Source organism: Rhinoraja longicauda, chromosome 23 (genome assembly GCF_053455715.1).
Source record: "Rhinoraja longicauda isolate Sanriku21f chromosome 23, sRhiLon1.1, whole genome shotgun sequence".
NCBI classification, from domain to species: domain Eukaryota; kingdom Metazoa; phylum Chordata; class Chondrichthyes; order Rajiformes; family Arhynchobatidae; genus Rhinoraja; species Rhinoraja longicauda.
In genome coordinates, this window is record NC_135975.1 from 8,569,272 (window position 1) to 8,593,810 (window position 24,539).

Here is a 24,539-nt window from a genome sequence, read left to right on the forward strand (position 1 = left end):
TCTTAACTGAATCTGAACTGTGTTACAGTCCCAGCACACGCATGCTGTGAACTGAGGCTCAGAAAGGCATGGCATAGCATGCTTTTTTGGGTAGACTGGGAGATTAAGAGATTTGGTTCAAGTGCTTCCTGGTCTGTTTTCTGAATAATACCTTGTCATTTGTGACATTTGAAATATTTCTTTCCTGATGAGAAACAAGTTCGACATACTCTTGGAACAATGCAGCACAGGAACAGGCCCTTCTGTGCCAACCATGTTGTCATGCCTCATATTTTGCTTGGGCAAATTACATCCCAGCAATATGAATATTGACCTCTCTAACTCTGTAGCCCTTGCCTTCCCTCTCCATCCCTCCCCCTTCCCAGTTCTCCAACAAGTCTGGCTGTCCTCATTTACATTTTTATCTCTGTTTGCTTTGTTGTTACCTTCTCCAAGCGAACAATGATCTATTCTACATTTTCCATGATCGTCATCCCCTTTGTCTTGTTTTCACGCCATACACTTCCTTATCTCTGTATCTCCCTCTCCCCCTGACTCGCTCTGAAGAAGGGTCTCGACCCAAAACGTCACCCATTCCTTCTATACCAGAGATGCCTGTCCCGCTGTTGTTCCTTCCTACAACATGTTGCCAATATAAACTAATTGCATTTTGCCTTCTCATTGTCCATATCTCTCATTGGCCTGTCCATGTACCTGTCCACATGCCTCTTAAATGTTGCTACATCTCCTTTCATCACCTCCCCCGACAAGGTGTTTCTAAGCACTACCATTCACTGTTTAAAAATAAACTAGCCATGTAAATTTCCTTCACATTTTCCCATTCTCACCTTAAATTTATGTCCTCTTGATTTTGATATGTCTCCTGGGGGAAGGGGGGGGGGGGTTCCCTTGGAGCACAGGAGCTTAAGATGCAATTTAGTGATGGTGCTCAAATGATAGAGCTTAAGGTACAAGAAATGGCATCAAACTGTTACTATTGGCCATGCAGATTTAAGATATTTGGTAAATTAACTGAAGATGATGAGAGAATTTTATGTAACAAATTGTGACCTGGCCTGCACTCTGGAGAGTGCACTAGGGGCATATAATAATAAATTAGAAAACTGCCACCATCTTTATGCTACTCCCTCCACCATATCAAGTATCTAACCGATTCCCTTTTTTTGACCACTGCCTTTGCTATGTGCTTCTGTATGTGGATATGTGCTTATTTGTATTTATGCAAGTATGTTTTACTTGTGCTGGCGGTTGTCAGCATTAAGAAGCCCATCGTGTGCCCAATACGTTTTCCCTTTCTCTGTTGCAGTGAGGCTGCTGCTCATGCTGTGGCCACGCTTGCAGAAGCCACCCTTCAGGGCGGAGGTCAGATTGTGCTGTCGGGAGAGACCGCTGCAGCTGTAGGTGCACTGACTGGGGTTCAGGATGCTAATGGTAAGAACTGCTTTTATTTTTATTGTAAAGTTTAATTTAGACTGGTTAAGTTTGAAGTTGCACCAGTCTTACTACCATTGACGTTTAGTATCAATAGATAGGATTTTGTCCCTTCGCCTTGTCCCTCCCTCACTCATACAGCCACATTTCCACGGGCCACATTCAGTCTCTCAACACCAGCTTATGGCTTGTTTTTTTTACCTCTTCTGCTTCTCTGTATCGTTTGCTCTTTCAGCATTTTATTCTTCATTTTCTTGAACTCTCGACATCTCCATGTCTTACGTTTAAGGTCCTCATCAAGACCATTTTCTTTGCAATGCTTTTGCCTGCTTGCCTCCCTTTCTTGCCTTTGTTCTGCAGAACTTTCGGAGATTTGCCTCTGCACGCTGAGTGCAAAAGAAATGTAAGTTAATTTTTTTATTTGTAAATAAAATCCTTTACGGCATCTGTAGATTCTTTTCCTGCCAAGTTAGGTGAGCACAACATTATACCCAAGATTGCAGACAAAGAATAACGTAGAAATAAAATATTTCAATCCATTGCTTCTTACTGATACTGGAAAGTGCTTCAGATCCAATAAATTGTTTTAAGATTATAGTTACTGCTGATATGCACCAACGCAATGAATAACTTTGAGCAGCTTAGAAACTAAAATTGACTTCAGGAGTTCAGCTCCTTAAGTCAAAAAGCTCCTAGCGTGGATTCCAGCTGGGGGTCAATATGGATGTTCCTCGACATAATTGTAACTGCAACTGTGCTTCACATGTACTTAATTGGCTGTAGAGTGAAAGACACTAAATCCAAATCTTAAATCTATTTTTGGCTTTTTGTGGTGCGCTGTCCAACGATTAAAATTAATTAATTAATCTCTATGGGATTTATAGTTTCTTCCATGGTTACATTGTAAGGCAAAAGTGTGCCCCTGTTCAATTTAGCAATATCAAACTGTTTGCTGTACAACATCCATTCTTATATGGACAAGCCTAAACACCATTCCAAATAAATGGTAATTGCTAGTCAACTGCATATTGAAGTCTCTCCTAAAATTGGTTTCTCCAGTCCTTCTGCCTAGACATAACAAAAGGTTGTTCAATGTTTGCTTTCTAGGTCCTGTTAAGTGACTTATTTAAGTATATGCCAACCTTTTATCAAGAATTCGAGTTTATTATATATTGCTCATCCATCTGGCACAGGAGATTAACAAACGTAAAGATTTGGATTGAATTGAGTGGATCATCAGTATTTATATTTGTCTAAATAAATCAAAATGCTGTGGCTATTTCTGCTGTAAATTTAACTGCACAAATATTGGAGGCTGTTACTTCCATTCTCTAGGCAATCCAGGACCTATTGGTCCTGAACTGATGTCTGAAGCATTACCGGAATAAATATTTAAAGACAACAAGCTGTCATGAAAGTTTTATGACCATATCATCATAACGTGATTTAAACTTAATTCATAAAAACTCCTCAACATTTCAACGCACACATATGTCTCAAGTGTGTCCGGCACTTTAGTCAGCCATAACTAATGAATGAAGTGCACTAGGTTCAATAAAGATAAGTGCTTCTAGAATTTGACTCTAGGAGTTTGAGCTGGAAGGGGAAAGAAGGACTGGAACTATTAAGTAATTAATGCAACTAATTCACTCAAGGAGTTGGCTTCTAGGAATTATTATGATAGGTGCGAAACCTTGTTTTAGTGTAAGATTTATTGTGGTGTTTAATGGAATTAATACTATGGAATAGTATTTTCCACTATCTTCCATGATCTGGTCCAATATTGCCCAAGAAATCTGCCTCTTAATGAAAATATCAGCAATATATCCATGTGAGTCTTGCTTTATCCGCACCCTCTGGTTTAAGCAGAGGTGCCAATATATGCCAGGTTGCATGCATTTAAAATTGGTTTGGTTCAAACCAATTTAACAATACGTTAAATTGAGCATGTGAGGACCCCAGAGATGAAAAAATGAATTTGTTAAACCCCTGTAACCTTTCATTCTCTCATTAGTGGACCTAAAATAAATCTGCTTGGTTAATGTTTGTGGATATCAACATCTCTGAAATTCTGGGCTACATTATTTGGCTTTTTTGGAAGTACATTGATTTAGGATCTGGAACACTTGCCTTAAAAGTTGGTTGCAATGACTTGCAAGCCCATCAAATTAGCAGTGGAGATTTCCCAAGAGACTGCCTTAATCATATTCATCTTTACACGTGCTAGAGGGAGACGGCACAGAGTAGTGGGAACTTTTGTATATGTGTTCCTCCAAAGCAGTGCTGCCTTCCATTGCACAACATTTTGCCATATAGAAACAGTTCTTGTCAATTTTTCCACTTGGGATTGCATTACAAGATGCAGCATAAATTATGTAATTGAGTGCAGCAACTGTTCTGTAGTGTGTACCAGCACCACCCTATCGATAGCAGTCACTGTATTTAATGTTTTATTAAGTGCATGTAAGAACGTCTGGGTAAATGCTGGTTTGTCACTTCCCCTTCAGTGCGACTCAGCTCTGCGATTCTTTTATAAATGTTTTACAAGGTTCTCACAACATCCTTTTATGCAGCTGCACGAACAACACAATTTTATCTTCCTTTTCACATCTGTGTGGCCTTGAGGTTAGGCAGTCACCTACCCATCCTCCAGATAATAGTGTAGTGTGGTGTCATGACCTTTTAGTTACTTGAATGTAATTGAAGAAATATTGTATCAGTGAGGAAACAATTACTTATTTTTCTTAACCTCATCTTACTCCCCCTCCCTCAGACTTATTCCATCCAAAAATAGTTGTCTCTCCTGAGCGGTTTTAAAGAGCTTTGATGCAATCCATTAACGGTCACTAGACTCAGCAGAACAGCTGTCACGGGCAGTTTTGCCTGGCCCTGAGAAACAAACGCATTCTGTGATTCCGGGCAATGGCTAGAAGAATGCACGTAATTGAAAAATAAATCTGCTCAAGAAAACTAACTATGACATGCAAGATACATTGACTTTTTTATGCTAAATTCTGGAATCTTTCAAGATGTGAATTCAATGTCCCTTCTATGTGTACGTATGTCTCTATATCTGGTCATTTTGACATCTCTCTCTTCCCTCTCTCTTTTTCCCCCTCTTTCTCTGCTTGTTGGTCTGCCTTAAATGTGCAACGGTTTAAGAGACGATGGTTCTTATTATGGGAATCTCACATTTAAAAATATTATGTGCTTTCAGTAAAGGTTGTAGTCTCACAGGTTTAAACAGATTTTGGCTTGTATGCCTGCTGATGAATCTCAAGTTGCTCCCTGTGGTACACTAAGCATTTATATACTTGGAACAATAGATTGGGCATTTGAGGGGGTAAGAAAAGACAGGTTTGTGTTGAACAACATATTCTTTGTCAAAATCTAATAAGCAGACACCAGCAGGGAGCCAGCAACCATGGAAACATACTATCACCAATAGAAATCCATGTCAACAGGGTGTCAGTGCCTGTGGAATCACACCACAACAGGAAGGCAGCAATAATGATGATAACTCCATGCCGGTATGTTACTACAGGTGGTGTGTGATTCCACAGTTGCTAACTTTTTGTTTAAAACACAAGTAGTAGGAGCAGGGTATTCCATGTGGGTACTTGAACTCGTTGGTCATTGAGTAAGATCAAGGGTGATCTGACCTTGGTCTCATCTCCACTTTTGACCCCTTCCCATAACCAACAGCACTCTGTAGATCAAAGCCAGAGAATCATAAATCCTGAAGCATTTACCCGAGAATGATCTTGTCACCGTGACAGCACAGAGCACGGCAGGTAATGATACTTCCGGGCAGTTTTGGTGACCTAGGTTTGATCCCAACCTCTGCTGTTACCAGTGTGGAGTTTCCACTGTTTCTCTGTTACAATGTTGGCTTTTCATGGGTGCTTAGTTTTCCTCCCATATCCCAAGACATACAAATATATGTGTCACTTTTTGTGAAGATTCTTAGGCCTCAGAAGAAGAAAAAAATCCTTCTCATCTGTATCTTAAATGTCTTCTGAAACTATGCCCCCTTGTTCAGGTTGTGTCTCAGCTTTGATCTTGTCATGGTCCTTTAGAATCTTGTATATTTCATAACTCTTTCATATATTGTCCTCAACTTGTCCTCACAAGACGAGCCCTTCATTCCCAAGTATCAAATCTTGTTATACTCCATCTTCTTTGCAGTGAAGGTTAACATTCTGTTAACTAATTACCTGCATGCAAACTTTCTTTGTTTTGTCTATGAAGGCATGCGGATCCTTCTAAACTGCAGCATTCTGAAGTCTCTCTCTGTTTAAACAACATTCTGCGTTCATGTTCTACCGAAGTGCGAAGTTTCACATTTTCCCTCTTGCCACGTTTTTGCACTTCACTGATCTTTACCGCTCCATGCTCTTTGCATCCAACTCTCAATTTAAAATTTTCTCTGCCCACCTTTCTTTGCATTGAGAAAATGTTGTTTCAATCCATTGCCTGACTATAATTCTACAGTTCTGAGATGGTGGCTCCCCATTACTATATGTTACCATGGTGTGTAAGATTGATTATTTTTCTCTGCTTGGAAAGCATTCAGAATGAATTGTTTTCTCCATTGCCTCATTCCTTGCTCCCAGTTTCACACTATTTTGTGGATTTTCTTCTTTTTTAAAATTGAATTTGATACTACTGGAGTGAGGGGGCTTCCAATTTCAGTACTGGCTGCTTCTGCCAGAACAATCAGAAATAGTCATTCAAGGTCCAACAGGCTTTCCAGGGCCAGCATACAGACTACATTATGTCATCACCATTAAATGGGTGTGCAATGACTATTTGCCTGAGACTCTTAAAATATGGTGAGTCCAAAACTGAAAACACATTAGGAAAAAGGAAAACATGCCAATGAGCGTGCAGCATTGACACACAAACAAATGACAAATGAGAGGGAGAAATGGAACTCTATTTAAAACAAAAACAAATAGTGATTTTGGTTTGGCATAGCTATTTAAGATACGAAGCCTCTCAGCAATTTAACAGTGTGCACCACTATACAAAAAAAAAAACATGTGAATGTCCATGGTCCTCAGCATAAGAAGTTAAATAAAGACTTTGTGTGGCATCTTTAGTATAAGATAAGAATGAGGGGAGGGGAGGTGATCTTTGGTCGAGAACAGTAAACAGCAACTTTGAGACCAACATTATAGAATCATGTTGCAAGGAGTTATTTATCTTACCAGACAAGAAGAGCTAACTAGCCTAATTCCATCTCCCAAAGCTTGGTCTGTAGCTCTTCAAATACGCATGCAAGAACTTTTTACAGATATGATAAGTGTTCTGCTTCTACAGAAAATAAGTTACACCTACAATCTTTGATGGTAGAGAAACATTGTCATCGTCTTCCCTCCAATTCTCCTCCTTTCCATTGCATTAAATCTGACTCCACTAGTTTTTGCCTCCTCTGCCAAAAATGCATCCTTGTTTGTATGGACCTGAGAGATTTTTACATAACTCAGCTAAAGAAGACAATCTTAATCTTTCGAATCTTTTCTAAGCACTAAAATCTTCCAGTCCTGGTGACAACCACATATAGATCTTCTGCATCCACCCTGCATTATTCACAATGTTGTGCCAGCTGTATGTTTTTACTGAATGAAAGATGGGACAGTCCATGTGTGACATTTCTCTTTTGCACTGAAATGTCATCAGATTTTGAGTTTGGAATTTTTAAATAAACTTTTAATTATTTGAAAACAGGGATACTTAAACTAGAAAAGGAAATCATGAGCTTCATTTCAGCTTCAGAGAACAGAATTGTGTAGGCTATCTTGTTAGAAGAAAGTGCATTCATAGAATCTTGCAACACATCTGGTCGATATTTATTTAATTGTCTCTGTGCCAGCTCTTCAAAAATGATGTCTGGTGAATGACTCTTCTATCATCTTTCTCTATTTTCAAAATCCTCCTCTTTAAGATTTTATTCAGTACTTTTTTGAAGTTACTATTGAATGTGCCAGGATCACCCTATCAGACAGCGAAATCCTGATTATAACTTGCTGTTGGAGGGAAAAGTTCTCATCTCTATTGTTCAGCAATTTTGGAGAATTGCAATCTGCAAAAAATTCAAGAGATTTCTTCAATTATTTACTAATCAGAATATAATCTCTGAACCCCACACCCAACTGAGCACTGACTCTGTTCCAGTAAAACTGTCCACCATTAGCTTTGGCGTGCCACCAAGAATTGAACCTTGTATCTACTGGCATTTATAATTTCTCATTCTTCTTATGTAATCCAAGAGAATGTGGTACATTGGATCCATCTTTTTGTATTTGTGTCAGATAGCAGAAGATAATGATTGATATGTGATGTGACTGGATGGTTTCTGCCAAGGAGTTCCACAGGGCTTTGTACCTAGTCCCTTGCTTTTTTGTAATAATCCTTATTGATTTTTGATCTGAATGTAGGGAGTATGATAAAGAAATTGCAGGTGTTGTAAAAAAAATATCCATGTAACTGGCAGTGATGAGGAAAACGTTGACTGCAAGAAGATGTGGATGCTCTAGGCACAAGGAACCGAGTATTAATTATATCTAAATATTGGTTAAGCTGATGCTGTTTTCCTCAGAGCACAGATGGTTGAGAGAGGATTTAATGAACTATTTAAAGTAAGAGTCCTAGATAGGGTGATGTGGAGGTTTGGGAGGATGTTGTCAGAACTAGGAAAATTGTGGTCATCAGGATGTGGGATTGTTTTCTTTGGAACGTTGTCCTCGTTCCCTCTGGATGGAGAGGAAGTGGGAGCAGAACTATGGGACGACCGGTGTCTCTTCCATCTATGACAGCAGGATGGAGCTTTGTTTACAAAAGAAAGAGGACATCTTGGATGTCCTAGAATGGAAAGTCTCATCTCGGGAGCAGATGCAGAGGAGACGGGAGAAATTGCGAGTAGGGGGATAGCGTCTTTGCAAGAGGCAGGGTGGGAAGATAACTATCGGAGTCAGAGTTATACTATGAATGGCCTGGTTACAGAAAAATAAGATGGACCTCTTTTCCTTAGAAGAGAGGTCAGGTGACAGGCGATGTAGATTGAAAGTCATCAATAGAAGGTTTAATAATTTTCACTTAGAAAGTGATAAGGATCTGCTCGAGGTAGAAGCACCTGATCGCATTTGAAAGGCACTTTGATGTGTACTTGGAAGAGGTGTGACCTACAAGGATTCTGGATCATGCGCAGGAAAGTGAGGCTTAGCTCTTTTTTAATATGCATTGGCAAAATGGGCCTAATGGCCACTTCCTGTGTGTCATAAACCTTCTTTGATTAAATTTACTCTGGATTCACATAGTTCTTTGATTTTACATCTCTTAAAAATCACCTTGCTTTGCATGCCATGAGTGTGTGCATGTGTATATGTTCCAAGCTTGGCTATGCATGAATTGCATGTTACTTTCTTGTATACTCACATCTATGCGGGTAATTTTTTATATATACTACTGATACAGGACTATTTTTCTTCGAGGTTGAAATTCACCAGCTTCAATCTAGTACAGCGTTTCCAACAGCTAATCAAAATCCTGTCCCATTTATTCCATATGTTTAAGCAATTGTACATCCTCTATTATACATCTCTTGATTTGACACAGTATTGGACCCATTTGACACAGGATTATACTTACAGTTTTCGCTGCTGATATTTTGCCTAAGACCCAGATCATTTTGGTGGGGGGGGGGGGGTTTCCCCAGTTGCTGCATTTCCCTGTAGTGCAGAAGAGTAAGCATAGATCTAATTTCAATTCCAGCACGGACTTTGTTGAAGCTTTGTCTGGCCTTTTCACGTGGAAGAATGGGTGAAGTGTTTAAGTAATGGTTAAATTGCTCCTAGGCCAGAACTGGGGGGAAAATAATATTAGACGCCATATTTGTCACTTAGGCACAGATAAGTCCTTACAGTGTGTTTGTGTGTCTCTGTGCTGGAGTTGTCACTGGGAATGTTCAGATTAAAGTGTACAGTGCAGTACATTGATCAAGTGAAAAAGAATAGGAAACATTGGGATGAGTAGAACAACCTGGCCACATCAAATGTCAATTAAAATTCTAAAAATTGAATGAGGAAGAGGTAAATGACTGTGGAACATGTGAACTGCACTTTGGCAGGTTAAAGACATCAAAAATAGATGAATCTGCCCATTCTATACCTCCGATCTTTACTCAGCTTTGCATAGAAACCTCACGCTGACTGTAGCAGTTCCTGACAGCTTGCCTTGTTCTAAGTATCTCACATGACCACATTAATCTGCAGCCTGTAATCACCAGCAGCAGAGCTGCAGAACAGATCACCCCTTTGTCCCACACTGTAGATATTCAATTCAGGCCCCTACTCTGGCCTTCTCCTGGGTTTTTTTTCTGAGCTCAGTTGCTGTGGAATTAAACAAATTTTACTTTTGAGTTTACTTTTTTTTAAAAGCATATTCCAAAAACCTTACAAGTGGCTGTGAGTTTATCCAGTGTAGAGTTGAGCCAAGAAGGTTTGGGGTTTGATTCCTATTTTTTGCTGAATTACCTAGTGTCAGGTCAGTGTGACGCATTTAAGAAGGCAATTTAACAAAGCTTCTTGACCCTAATGGATATACCGACAGTCCCACTTGTCAAGTTCCCTGTTGGAATGTGTCCTTGATTTGGCTTGCTTCCACACTGAGTAATTGGTGTATTCATTCTGTGGGCTAGCGCATATCACTTGGCTGTTTGGGTGGTATGTCTCCTTAAAGAATTGCCTGGTGTTTAAAAGGCAAGCTTTCTGAAGAAAGTATACCTGGTCATGGTGGCAAAGCATAAACTGGTAATACCTGACCCATTGTAGAATGTCCTTGAGGTACGTAGATTTTGCAAGAAAGCTGCAATGATGATCTATCTGGAACGCATCAACAACTTGCATTTATATGGGCTCTTTAAATTAATAAACATTGTAAAGCATTATACTATTCCTGTGTTATCAAACAAAGTATGATTCACATAGGACATAATTAGGATGGCTGACCAAAAGCTCAAATTAAAGGGTAATATCAGTAGTGCAGAAACGTTTAGAGAGGAAGCTCTAGAGGTTAGGGCTTTGGTAACTGAGGGTGCAGCAAAAGATAAAGTCAGAGTGCTTATGCTCGTGGTGCTGGTTTCATTTTGCGTGTGTCAGTGCCATTTCCATCATATTCCCCTCTCATTTTGCAATTCACAGTGGCCTTGTACGTTCCTGTAAAGGTTGCCGCTTCCCAGTTGACCGCTGTCTGCCGCAGTTCCATGGGCAGCAAACAACAGAAAGCCCATGAGTTCAACAAACTGGATCGAGAAATCAGTGTTGGTAAAGATTCAAACCTGTGATATTTAGTTCATTTTGAAAATGCTGAATATAAGAGGTGCCATGCTTGGATGGTATCACCAAAGTTAGAGGTGCATGATCTAGTGAAGTGCCCACAGTATGAAAAGGGAAGATACTGAATGTTAGTGCGATTTCTCTAAATTGGTTATGACCTGTCCTGTAAAAGAAACATTTCAGAGATTAACATATCCATTAACCAGCACCATACAAACAAATTATATGTGAGCTTGACCTAATGGTTGCATTCTTGCCTCTAAGGTTTTAAACACGGTAGGACGTTAAAAGAAAAGGTGCATCCAGGGTACTTTGACGTTTTGGAGGCATAAGAATACAAAAGCAAGGAAATAGTGCTAAAACTAATAAATTGCTGATTAGTGGAAGTGTTGGTTTCCACTCGTGGGCACAACACTACAGGAAGTATGCAAAGAGGATTCTGGGGAAATTTAAGAAGACACCGTTTTAAGGAAGGAGAAATGAGAAGATGGGGTTGTTTCTCAGAAAGCAGGGTACGGTTAAGAGACGATTTAATGCAGGCTGATAAAAGCATGAATTGTTTAGATAATAAGGAAAATTGTTTCCAGTGTCAGAAGACTCACCAACCAGAGGAATCAGATTTAAAGTGTTGGCAAAAGATCCGGAGGTGAGAGGTTTTTTTCCCAGAACAATCAAAAATTAGTGTCACTACAAGAGCTCCCTGGACTTTTCAGAAATATCCCATAAATGGTTAAAGAAATTTTCAATGTAGTAATAATGTTTTATGGTATTTATTAACAATTAGATACATTATTTATTCCATTAGTTTAATTATGGGTGGTGTTAGGATGAATATTCAGACCGTCATGAAAAATGTGGGGGAAATCAAGGACAGGAACAGCAACAATTAAAATTTTCAAACTGCAATCACTTTAATACAGCATGTCTGGTGATGTCTGTAATGGAATTGTTAAATTAAAATGACAGGAATGAAGGCTGATTGTCGAGCAGAGTAATTGAAAATAAAAAAATGCCAATTGCATTAAGACAGATTTTTTAAATCCATCTACACATCTGAAAATAATTCCAAATGGAGACAGGTGATCAAGAGTGACAGATTTAACTGCTTTTCAAAAAAAAATGATTAGCAGAGGAGTGATTATTATAATCAACTCATCTCCAGATTGTGTTGCCTGGTAATCTTTTGCAGGCTAGCTACTGTCAGCCATAGTTTAAGATATAGGATAATGAGCTTTGGAGCAGCAACAGCTGATGGGCTATTTGCAGCCTGGTTCCCTCATAGCAGGGAAATCATAAACTGAATGAGCCAGTCCTGATAATATTATCCTTTGCAGCAGAATATATTGATGTGGGATGAAATGTTGGTGTAATTTGACAAACTTAATGATTTTTATTTAACCAGAAAGCACTTTCAGTCCCATTAAACATAAGTTTTATTTTGCTCGTTTGGGCAGCCCTATATTTATTGAGAGCATGGTGTTAGATTTGTAAGGGCACATGTTAAAATCTAGAAAGAATGAGAGTTTTATGGCATTATATAGCAATTTATATTCGATTTTTTTGAATATTGCAATTTTTGAAATAAATGTGACCATTAAGCTGCTTTAAAAGAACAAAACTAATGTACATTAGAAAGGAAGTCTTCCACCCTAACCAGTCTCGTCCTGTTCCGGACCAATGCAGTTGACTTTTAACTGCCCTCTGCAGTGTCCCAGTGAACTATTAGTTGTGTCATACAGCTTCAGAGATTCACAAACACAGCCCATCACCGTCAAGAAACTCTGGGTAAATAACATTCTAAATTTTCCCAAAATACCACATTCCAAAAACATGAGACATAACCATATTAGGCCCTTCGATCTTTTGGGTGTAAAGGAACGTGGAACTTGTCTACTCAATCGCTTGTCACAGAATAATCCCTCATCCCAACAAATCAGTCTACAAACCTTTATTGCACTCGCACGAACGTAAAGTTATACTTCACATATGGTCTTGCCAAGGTGCTATTAATTATAGTATGATTTATTTGCTCTTGTACTCAATCCATTTATAATAATGACTAATATCACATTTGCACTTTTACTCATTGTATCTGCATGTGATTTGATTTGCTTGTGATTTGTGTCCAGGACATTCAGGTTACTGTGTATTTTAAATTTCCTGTTCTTTTGTTATTTTAAAATAATCCTGCTTTCCTTTTACTCCTACTAAAGTAGATAACTTCAAATTTCACTGTAATGAGGCAAAAGTTGCTGGCTAGAACTGCCGACTTTCAGCCTTGAAATTTCAATCACATGCTGAGGTGTGAGACTTGCTGAGTTAGAGATTGTGCCACCATGAGGTATCCAGCAGTGAACCACTGTCTTACTGGGGAATCACCTCTCCAAACTTAATTTGGTTTAAATCTGAGGTAGGATCAGAGACCTTGTTGATGTGAATGGGGATTCCAATCCACTGGATTAGAAGGGAAAGTAAGTAATTTATCAATAATTTCCCGTGAGCCGCTTGTTTCCTCAGGACAGGTACTAATGCCCTATAAAGAAAAACTGCTGTTTTCCCACATCACTCTTTCAGTCACTTGTCATCTGTTTGGCAAAAAAAATCCAGATTTCCTGTGCTTCCATTCATATTTCTTTCAGGTCACTTTCAGCGTCTGCAATTTCAACAATTTGTATACCTCGTTCAATAATTCTTTTGCTCGTTTCTATCCACTCCTTTCTTTCCATTTAACAGAACAGAATTCCTCAACCTGTCTTTTACCCCAAATTTAGTCTGCTTACTAATACAATTAGTGCAGTATTTTCTCAGATGTTGTTTCTCCACCAAATAATGAGTATTTGTGGGTTATGGTTGGAAGTTCTCTAACTATCTTCAGTTGTCCACTTCGCAGCACAGTCAATTAAGCACCTTGAGAGTTGATGAACTCCCGGTTGCAACTCTGTGAGAAACTTACCAATTCTGCACCTGCATGTAAACCTGGATGTGAAATATTCTGAACAGTTAGATGTAGGTGTAACGTTAGGTTTCAGTAAACATTATATTCTGACTGGCCTCATGATATTTTTCCATTCCTGTGGTTTGCTAGCCTGTGGAAAGCTTTGTTTTCGCACCAATAAGATTGTATTTAGGATAATCTGAAGGTAACCTTGGATCTGGAATTGAAAGACAGTCACTCAGCATTTATAAACTAGATAATAAAGTGATCATGGGCCTTATTTCCAAGGGATAGAGTGCAAAAGGTGAGATTTTGCTAAATCTGCGTTAAACACTAGTTCAACTCTAGAAAGGATATTGAGAGGCAATAATTAAGCCACTTGTGACTAGAATAGACCCCCAAAAGGCTATTCTTGATACTTGCTGACGGGAATGACATCCCTTCACTGTTAAACATCCTGTACCTTGGCAGGCCGTTCCCTTTCTGTGCAACTTAAGTTTCTCTGAAAGCGAGGATGGTTTAATTACTAATTAGCTGAATGGTCAAGGCAAGTGCCTCAATGCTAATTTTGCCCCAAGCTCTATCTCCAAGTTCTTAAATACAAAGAGAGCTAGCAGTGTTTCTGCTGCCTGTTGCAATAAACAGTTTGCATTTGTACAATCCTTCAACACATTGTAATGTCCTAAATCACTTCACAAAAATATAATCGGCCAATATTTACCAGCAAGCCATATAGAATGGTGTCTTGTGCAAAGGTAGGTTTTGAGGATTGTCTTAAGGGTTGCAAGCAGTTTAAGGAGGAACATCCGGAGCTTAGGGTTTAGGCAAGTGAGGATACAGCTAGTGATTGGCGCAATGACCAAACTGGGTATAGGCACGGTTCAAGAATTGGAAGAGCAATGAGGCAAATGTAAGTGGAAATTGAGGGATTTGAATACAAGGATGCAAATTTTAAGATTGTGGGATTGCTTGATTGGGAGTCAGCAGGTATGGGCCCGATGGGTGAGCAAATTAGGATGCAGGCGGCTGCAGTTTCAGATAATCTCCAGTTTATGACAGATCGGATTATACTACTAAGTATTTTATTTTACTCCCTTCTTTATGTTCACAGATTTTATATGGTACTCATTCTGGCATATCAACTACAGTACAGTCAAATTGACAAATCTGATATACAAACAAGTACCTGATAAAGCATATGCTTATCAAAGGCCCACTTTGGCTGCCAGAAGTATGTTTTTCAGTATTCATCATCAGCCGGCCATTAAGTCTGTTTGGTTCTCTAATGTTTCAGAGCCATACCCTGGTGAAATTCACGACATAGAATGAAGAAATATTCTCCACTTTCTGATTTTTATATGATTTTTGCAATACCGTCCCCTCCCCCATTTTCAGTGATTAGCCCCAACCCCTTTCTTTTTAAGATTCAACTAGAAGCTTTGTTGCTGAGCACTGTTATTGGGTGAGTGGGTTTAATAAAAGTACTGAATCCAAGTCAGTCTAGGAGTGGAGTAATGAGCTTAAGTGCAGAGCTTATGACGAGCCAGTGGCTCTGTCCTATTCACAGTCTGGCATGTTTCCTTGTTCCTTATAAAGTTGGCCTAAGTGCTGTGCTCCTCACATCTGGGGATTCCAAAACATAGTGACTTTTATGTCCAATAAGGAATTCCATAGAATTTGTTTTACAGTGCACATGTTGAAATATAAGGCATCCTTTCGTAAGGGGTAGCTGAAGTGATTAATGTTGACACATTCAAGGGGAAGCTGAATAATCGTTTAGGGAATAAAAGGATAGGCTAATAGTTTCAGATGAAGAGGGATGGGAAGTAGCTGATGTGGAGCGTAGAACTGCATGGGCCATATTGTCATGTCTAGAATTTTATTCTTAAGTGGTAAAAATGTTCCTGGTTACGATCTAATTTGTTTTTGCTGACATCCAGCATTTCAGTAAAATTAGAGTTTGACAGGACATGTCTGGAAATAATGCTCTTGTAATCATTCATCCTCAACTGCTTCCATTTTAACGATTCTTAAACTATAGTGGAAGCTTACTGAGTCAATGCTGGCTCTTTGAAAAGCAGATGTGATAGGTTACATTTCATTACCCTTTATACATAACTCTGTAATATTCCTGCTTCTCAAAATCCTCACCAACCACTCTTAAAAAAGTGTTTATAGAATCAGCATGCAGCACCCATACAGATAGAATGCTTATCTGATAATTCCGAATGGAAAACATTCCTAGTTCACTTCTCATAAGATGTTGGGATAGTGATCTTGCATCCATGATTGTTGATTAGTAATCTACTTGTCAAAGGGAATGCTTGCTATCTATCATTATATCCCTCATTGTCTTGATAAACCTCTATCAGGGCATCTCTTAACCTCTCCTCATAGGTGAGCAGTTCTCCCCTTTCCAGTCTTTCATGGTGGTTGTCTCTTATCCTTCGTGAATCACCCCGTACCCCGACATTACTTGATTTGGTGTCCAGAATTGTCCTCGGTAAAACAACAGGTAAACCCATTACTACCTTTTTCCAGTAGCCACAGGCGATGGTAGGGTCAGATCTTACAGTTAGGAGAACCAGGAGTAATCATGCTCCCTATTCCCCAGTGTGTGTATGTCTATTAATAGCTACTAATTATGTCCACTTCATTTCTTTTGAATGTTGTGCTTTGGTTGTGTATGAGCGTCAGGGTGGGTAAGGGGGATTGTGGATAAGAGATTTTTAAAAAAATATACTTTGAAAGCTTGTCATCTCATGTCAAGGTGAAGTTGTAAAGATTAGCTTAATTTGTGGTTGCTTCTAGACATATAGACAGAAGTACTGAAAAAAAACTAAAAGCTCCGTCTGTTTACAAATTAATCATCAATTATATAACCCGTAGGATTAACTCTGCTAAATCATTCACATGGCTAGGTCCTCCAAATCTTTCAAAATGAATTAAAAATAACTTGGCACGGTAAAACCATGCAGACGTAGCTCAGCATCTAACCTTATTACACAAGGAAAGATATTTAAGTATAAGAGATTTTGGCAGACTACGATTTCCAGAAAAAAAAATTTGCCCAATAGTGCAGCCAAGACAATTCACAATACAAAATGTTGCAATGTACATCTATGCTGAACCTTTCCCACTCTCCAGATATGCTGGTGCCTCTCACCGTCTAGCAAATAGTTTAGTTTAGAGATACAGCACGGAAACAGGCCCACCGAGTCCATACCCACCAGCGATCCCTGCACGTTAACACTATCCTACACACGCTAAGGATAATTTACACATACACCAAGCCAATTAACCTACATACCTGTACGTCCTTGGAGTGTGGGAGGAAACCGAAGATCTCGGAGAAAACCGAGAGAACGTACAAACTCCTTACAAACAACACCCGCAGTCGGGATCGAACCCGGGTCTCCGGCACCACAAGCGCTGTAAGGAAGCAAGTGTACATCTGTGCCACCGTTCCGCCCCATTAGCCATTTGGATGAGAGGAGAAAGATTCTTGCCATGGGCGCAGCAGTAGAGTTACTGCCTTACAGTGCTAGGGACCCAGGTACGATCGTGATTACGGTTGCTGTCTGTACGGAATTTTTATGTTCTCCCTGTAATCGCATTGGTTTTCTCCGGGTGCTCCAGTTATTCTCCCTCATTCCAAAGGCATGCAGGCTTGTAGTTTAATTGACTTCTGTAAATTGTCCCTAGTGTGTAGGTTAGAACTAGTCTACGGGTGATCGTTGGTCAGCGTGGACTCGGTGGGCTGAACGGCCTGTTTCCACGCTGTACCTCTAAAACTAAAACACTTACCTAGTGCCAAACAAGTATATTCACAGTTCACAGTGCCACCTGTATCCATTACTGTACACATCACTCCTGAAGACTTCACCTGTTTGCTGACATTCAGTTATGCAGCCCTGTGTCATCAATTGCCAATTCTTCACAGTGAGTAACAGCTGGCTGCCTGACCTCTTAGATAGCTCAGTTGAACCGATGAATACTACCCATGTTCAGGGCTCCATTTGGATTGTCATCAGAGACAGATTTTTTAATCTCCCTCCTTTCCTGAATCAGATTGACAAATTTGTTTTGTTCAGAGCTGACCATTTATAGACCGTGGGCCAAGGTGCCATTTCATGTCATGACCCACATCCCATATCTACCTGTATTTATTACATATTGTGTACAAATATTATAGAAATTATATCTGAAAATCATCAAGAACAAAACATATTTTTAAAATATGGAAAAAAACTCCAAAATCTTATTAATTTTCTGAGTAGTAATTGTCCAATCAAAGCACATTTGTCATTGAGTCGGACGCTAATTGACCAATCAGGCTAGCTAGGCAGGGAGCCCACAGGGATCATGGCGGAGAGTATTTTGTCCATATTCGGTTTAAACCAGCATTTGCAGTTCCTTCCTACATACTAGCACAAAGGAAGATGTTGTGGTGACTGGTGGTCATCTCAGCCACAGAACATCTCTGCAGGAGTTTCTCAGCTTCGTGTCCAGGGCTCAGCCACATTCAGCTGCTTCATCGATTACCTTCAGGTCAGAAGGAGGGATGTGCGCTGATGATTGCACAATGTTCAGCACCACAATAGGTGCAGGAGGAGGCCATTCGGCCCTTCGAGCCAGCACCGCCATTCAATGTGATCATGGCTGATCATTCTCAATCAGTACCCCGTTCCTGCCTTCTCCCCATACCCCCTGACTCCGCTATTCTTCAGAGCTCTATCTAGCTCTCTCTTGAATGCATTCAGAGAATTGGCCTCCACTGCCTTCTGAGGCAGAGAATTCCACCATTTATGACTCCACAGATACTGAAGCCATTCTACGTCCAAATGCCGAAAGACCTGAACCATATCTAACAATAGGCTGATAGGCTGCAAGTAAGATTCACCCACATAAGTGCCAGGCTGTGACAATAACAAACAAGAAAATCCAACTATCATCTCCTGACATTCACTGGGATTTACTTAACCAAATCTGCAATATATAAACCAGAAACTGAACTAGATTAGCTATTTACACAAAGTGGCTAAAAGAGCAGGTTAGGGGCTAGTAATCTTGCAGCAAGCAGGGTGACGTGGTGGTGCAGCAGTAGAGTTGCTGCCTTATAGCACTTGCACTGCCAGAGAACCAGGTTCAATCCTGACGACGGGTACTGTCTGTACGGGCTCCCCGTGACCTGCGTAGGTTTTCTCTGAGATCTTTGGTTCCTTCCCAAATTCTAAAGACGTACAGGTTTGTAGGTTAATTGGCTTGGTAAAAATGTAAATTGTCCATAGTTTGTGTAGGATAGTGTTAATGGTTTGGTATAAGTGTAAATGTAAATTGTCCCTCGTGGGTGTAGGATGGTGCTGAGGAACGGGGATCGCTGGTCGGTGCGGACTCGATGGGCCGAAGAGTCTGTTTCCACACTGTATCTCTAAACTAAATTAAAGCAAGCAACTCCCCTCCTAACTTCCCAAAAGCTGTCCCCCATCGACAAAGCTCAAGTCAGGAGCATGATGGAATACACTCCATTTGTCCAGATGAGCACATCTTCAACAATACTCAAGAGCATATGATACCAAACAGGACACAGTAGTTCTCTTAATTGACACCCATTCACATTCATCCACTCACCCCACCCCTGACACAGAGTGGCAGCAGTTTGCACCGTCTACAGGATGCTCTGGAGCAAGTCATTGAAACTCTTGAGAAGGCACCTTCCAAATCCATAAGATGGACTAGGGCAGCCAAAGCATTTAGACACCACCTCCTGGAAGTTGCCCTGCTAGCCAGACACCATCCCCACTTGGAAACATGTCGCTGTTCCTTCACTGTTGATGGGTCAAAGTCCTGGAACTCACTCACTCACAAACAACACAAGGATTGCAGCGATTCAAGAAGGCAGCTCACCTGCACCTTCTCAAGAGCATCTAGAGATGAGTAATTCAATGCTGGCACAGCCTGTGATGTTCACATCCCTTGAATGAATGTTTTAAATAAAGAGTGCATTCACTGATACCAATTTAAGAACGCGAATTCACAGGTTAAGAAGTTCTCTGTCCAATTTAGTTTTCATATCAACACAAACAGAATATATCTGCAGTAAATCCTGGCAAAACCCTGCAGTGCGTGTCCAGAATTCTCTCTCTGAGCTCCTGGAAAGTCGCGGAGAAGCCGGGACCGGAACAGGCCAGAGCGCGGTCTCACGGATCGACAGAGCCTGCGTCTGACTTTTTCTAATTAGCTTAATTAATTAGTGTGCAACTTTTTGCACCGACGAGTTATGAATTCCTTCTCAATTATTTTTGTAATCTAAATCTGTGCCAAATTTCAAGTAGATGGGTCACGAAAGTCAAAATCTAGACACATTTTCGATGTTTGGCCCGCGGTCTATTAGTAAAGAAGCAAGCTCTTCTTGACACTGCTACCCAACTATTCTTATGCTGAGGGGAAATATCCTCTGTTCCTCTGGCAACAGAAATGCTAATAGTTATTAAAAATAGTTAACAGAGGATAACCTTTGTTTCTTTGAGTCCAGCAAATCCCATCTATGTCCACCAGAAGCTACATGTGAACCATGACCAAATTGAATGGGAATTAATTTTGCTTTGGTTTAATATTGTGTTTTAGTTTACTTTAGTATTTTAAAACATTTAAATTATTTTATTTATTTATTTAGTTCAACATTGGTAGTTTTTAAAAGTCTCTGAATGTTAGTGACATTTAGGTATTGTTAAAATGCGTGACAATTTTTATAGCTGGTGAGGCCCAGCTCTCCTGGTTGTTGGAAGATGTTGGGTGTGTTTTGGGCACTGCCCCTCTTCACTGTGCCACAGGAGTCAGTGAGAGCGGCCCTCTGCATTCAGCCCAGGTAAGTATGAGTGTGGGTTATATTGCGGGCATCTGGTTCCATTACATTCCTCCTATGTACTTATTCATAATGGGGGGAGGTTCCCAGGAAACATACTTTCAGAAAGCATACTTTCAGAAAGCTCGGGTTTTGTCAGAAAGTCAGAAAGTGATTGAACAGCATCTACATAGCACGTACTTCAGAGCATTTTCCCGTCTGCTTCACAGAAGGGAAATGCACATCAAGCAAAACTGGAGTAATTAGAGATAACTCAAGGCAGGAACCAAACCTACAAGATAGAGGGGGGGTATTCTAGAAGAGAGAACCAAGTTGGCTGAATGTTCAGCCACTAATTCTAGAGGAGAGGATTAACAAGTAATTAGCCCTGGAAAGCAGAGGACGGATTAGAAATGAAGGCTGAGGAACATTCCATGCGGAGGTTTATGGCAAGGAACTACCTGGTTAGGAATGATGATAAAAGTGTAGATTGCTATATTTGAATCTATCACATCGTAACTTCTTGTCTGAAGGGAGTTTGAATGTGAATGTCCGAGAAATGTAATTTTTGTATTGGAATTGAGGAACTAATCCAGAATGTTAGAACATAGAACAGTACAGTACAGGAACAGGCCCTTCAGTTCTGTGCCGAACATGATGCCAAAACCAACTTTTATCTGACTGCACATAATCTATATCTCTCCATTCCTTGCATATCCATATGCCTATTCAAAGTCTTTTAAATGACACTATTGTATCTGCCTCAACTACCACCCGTATTGCAGCCGTTCACCGCCCACTGTGAAGAAAACATATCCCACACATCGCATTTAAAGTTTGTCCTTCTCATCTTAAACTATGCCCTGCAGTATTTGATTTTTACATCCCAGGAAAAAGATTCCAACTGTCTACCCTACCGATGCTGCTCATAATTTTTTATCAGGTCACCCCACAAAAAACAATCCAAATCTGTCCAACCTCTTCCTATACCTAATAACTCCTAATCCAAGCATCATTCTGGTAAACTTCCTGTGCATCCATTCCAAAGCATCCATGTCCTTATAATGGGGCAACCAGAATTGACGCATTACTCCAAATGCGCCCTTAACCAAAGTCCTATAAAGCTGCATCATAACTTCCTAACTTTTATACGCAATGCCCCGGCCAAGGCAAGCATATCATATGCCCTCCTTACCACTCTTTCTACTTGTTTTGCTACTTTCAGGGAGTTATGGACTTGGACCTCAAGATCCCTCTATACATCAATGCTGCTAAGGGCCATTAATTGTATATTTTCCCATTGCATTCAACCTCCTAAAGTGGACAACCTCATACTTGCTCAGATTAAACTTCATCTGCCATTTCTCCACCATCTCTTTCTCACTGTATACTGACTGCCTTCCTCACAATCCGTGACCCCAGCTATAGACCCACTAACCAACCAGTCTACATTTACGTCCAAGTCATTAATATATATCATAAACAGCAGAGGTCCCAACACAGTTCACTGCAGAATTCCACTGGTCACAGACTCCATCCTCAGTATTGTCCTTTCACTGCAACCTTCTGTCTTCTATCAGTAAGCCAGTTTTGAATCCACATGACCAAATTACTGTGAATCCCATGCACCTTAATCTTCTGGATCAGCGTACCATTGGGAACTTTATTAAATCGCATACTAAAATCCCTGTAGACGATATCCATCGCACTACCCTCAATCAAAATAGGAAGGTATGACCCGCTGTGTACAAATCCATACTGACTGTCCCTAATTATCCCATTCTCTTCCAAACGGAAATAAATCCTATCCCGAAGAATCCTCTCCAGTAGCTTCCCTACCATTGATGTGAGGCTCACCAGCCTATAATTCCCTGGATTCTCTCTACGTCTCTTAAACAAAGGAGCAACATTAACTACTCTACAGTCCTCCGGGACCTCGCCTGTTGCTCGAGAAGATGCAAAGATTTTCATGATGGCTCCAGCAATCTCCTCTCTTGCCTCTCACAATAACCTGGGATAGTTTCCATCAGGTCTTGGGGATTTATCCACCTTAATACTATTCAAGAACCCCCAACACCTCCTCCACGCTCTCAAACTGCCCTTGCTTTTCTGTTTGACGCTGCCTTTTATTAAATCAAATAATTATTCATTTCGTACACTGCACTGTAACTTTTATTCTTGCATTTTGTACCTGTTTTATTTTAGCTTGTTTTTATTTTCTATTCTCTTTAATGACTGTTTTTAATTGCTTTTAACTGCTCTTTAATGTTTTATGTAAAGCACTTTGATTTGCCTTGTTGCTGGAATGTGCTACATGAATATACTTGCTTTGCCTTGCTTAGTAGTATTCTCCACACTGATCTCACTACCCCCTTGTCTTGCCCCTTGAAAAAAGATGCAAAGTACTTATTTAGTCTATCACCTACACCCCTTGATTCTAAGCACAAATTCCCTCCTTTATCCTTGAGTGATTTTTATCTTCTCCCAGGTTGCTCTCTTATTTTTAATGTTGGTATAAAAAGCTTTTGGATTTTCTTTAGCCTGACTTCATTACCTTGGAAATTGGGAAGTGCTTATCTTGAACTTTCTCTCAGATGAAACCATTAATTGTATAGGATAGACAATAGACGATAGCATGTATGTGTCCATGTCTATGAGTGTGTGTGTTTTTTCTGTCTGCTTGGTTTTTGTTTTAGAGATACAGCGCAGAAACAGGCCCTTCGGCCCACCGGGTCTGTGCCGACCAGCGATCCCCGCACATTAACACTATCCTACACACACTGGAGACAATTTTTACATTTACCAAACCAATTAACCTACAAACTTGTATGTCTTTGGAGTGTGGGAGGAAACCGATGATCTCGGAGAAAACCCATGTAGGTCACGGGGAGAACGTACGAACTCTGTACAGACAGCCCCCGTAGTCAGGATCGAACTCGGGTCTCTGGCGCTGCAAGCGCTGTAAGTCAGCAACTCTACCGCTGCACCATGTTCTCCTATAGCTGCAGAGATACACCCTTGACTCTTCAGTGTTCCAAATAACATTTCATGATCACCATCTTTAAAATGAGAAAGAAATGGGTTTTTTTAAAGAAAGGGAAGAATAAAATGAAAGGAGATAATGTTTCAGGTGGCTTTCAAATGTCCTATTGGACCATAATTGGAGTTAACAACCTATTTGGTGATATTGACAAATTGAATTGCTTCTTCAGAGGGAAATGTTGGTGCAAGGACTCTTGTCTGCATTGTTAACTTGCTCTTTCCCTTTCCTTTATTTTCAGGCCTGGTGCAAATCCCAGTGAGCATGTACCAGACTGTTGTGACCAGCTTGGCCCAGGGCAACAGGCCCGTGCAGGTTGCAATGGCCCCTGTCACCACTCGAATGACAGAAATCCAGTCGTCTGGAGTAACAATGGACGGTCAAGCAGTGGAGGTGGTGACACTGGAACAGTGAGGACTTACCAGTGGCAAAACAACTTTTTGTGTACTTCAGAAGTCCAGCTTTGGAGTCCTGCAATCAGGTGTCTTGTGTCTCAACAGTTGGCCATAAAAGTAAAAGTAGGCCATAACTCATGTGGCTTTAGTGTTTGAGAGAGAAAAGGTAACGGAAGAACCTATCTCTAATATTATCTTCAAAGAGATTTCAAGCTCTTGTATTTACTGTTTTATATGGGGTGGGCGGGTCAAGGGAAGGAAAATGAAAAATCAGACCTATTTGTATGCGTTTCTCTGTATTTATGCACAAAGTGTTTGTGTCTTTGACTGAAGATGGCGAAGTTGTCTTGTTTATTAGTGATCTTGATTGGGGAACTTTATAATTGTGGTTCCAGAGGTTTGGAATGACATGTGGAACTAGGGGTGGATCTCAGCATTTTCCATCTTAATAAAAGTTGGCGCAGAACCAGAACAACAATCCTTTTACATACTAATCTCTGATTGGTGTGCAGATTTTTACTTTATTGCTCTTTCACTTGTTTTAAATATTCAAATT

General features: G+C 40.2%; 1 protein-coding gene across 11 annotated transcripts in view; it reads left to right on the forward strand.

The window, feature by feature from the left end:
* Positions 1–24,221, forward strand: part of nrf1 (nuclear respiratory factor 1) — a 63,447-nt gene extending 39,226 nt beyond the window's left edge. For 6 of the 11 annotated variants that reach the window (XM_078419548.1, XM_078419550.1, XM_078419551.1 and 3 more), the window contains 3 exons: positions 1,307–1,431; positions 10,635–10,757; positions 23,830–24,221. In XM_078419548.1, coding sequence (XP_078275674.1) covers positions 1,307–1,431; positions 10,635–10,757; positions 23,830–24,002 — 421 coding nt within the window. In that variant the 3' untranslated portion in view covers positions 24,003–24,221. Of the gene's footprint in view, positions 1–1,306; positions 1,432–10,634; positions 10,758–20,459; positions 20,573–23,829 lie in introns of all 11 variants that reach the window. The other 5 variants (XM_078419556.1, XM_078419557.1, XM_078419559.1 and 2 more) reach the window with 3 other exon arrangements.
* Positions 24,222–24,539: the final 318 nt, after the last annotated feature.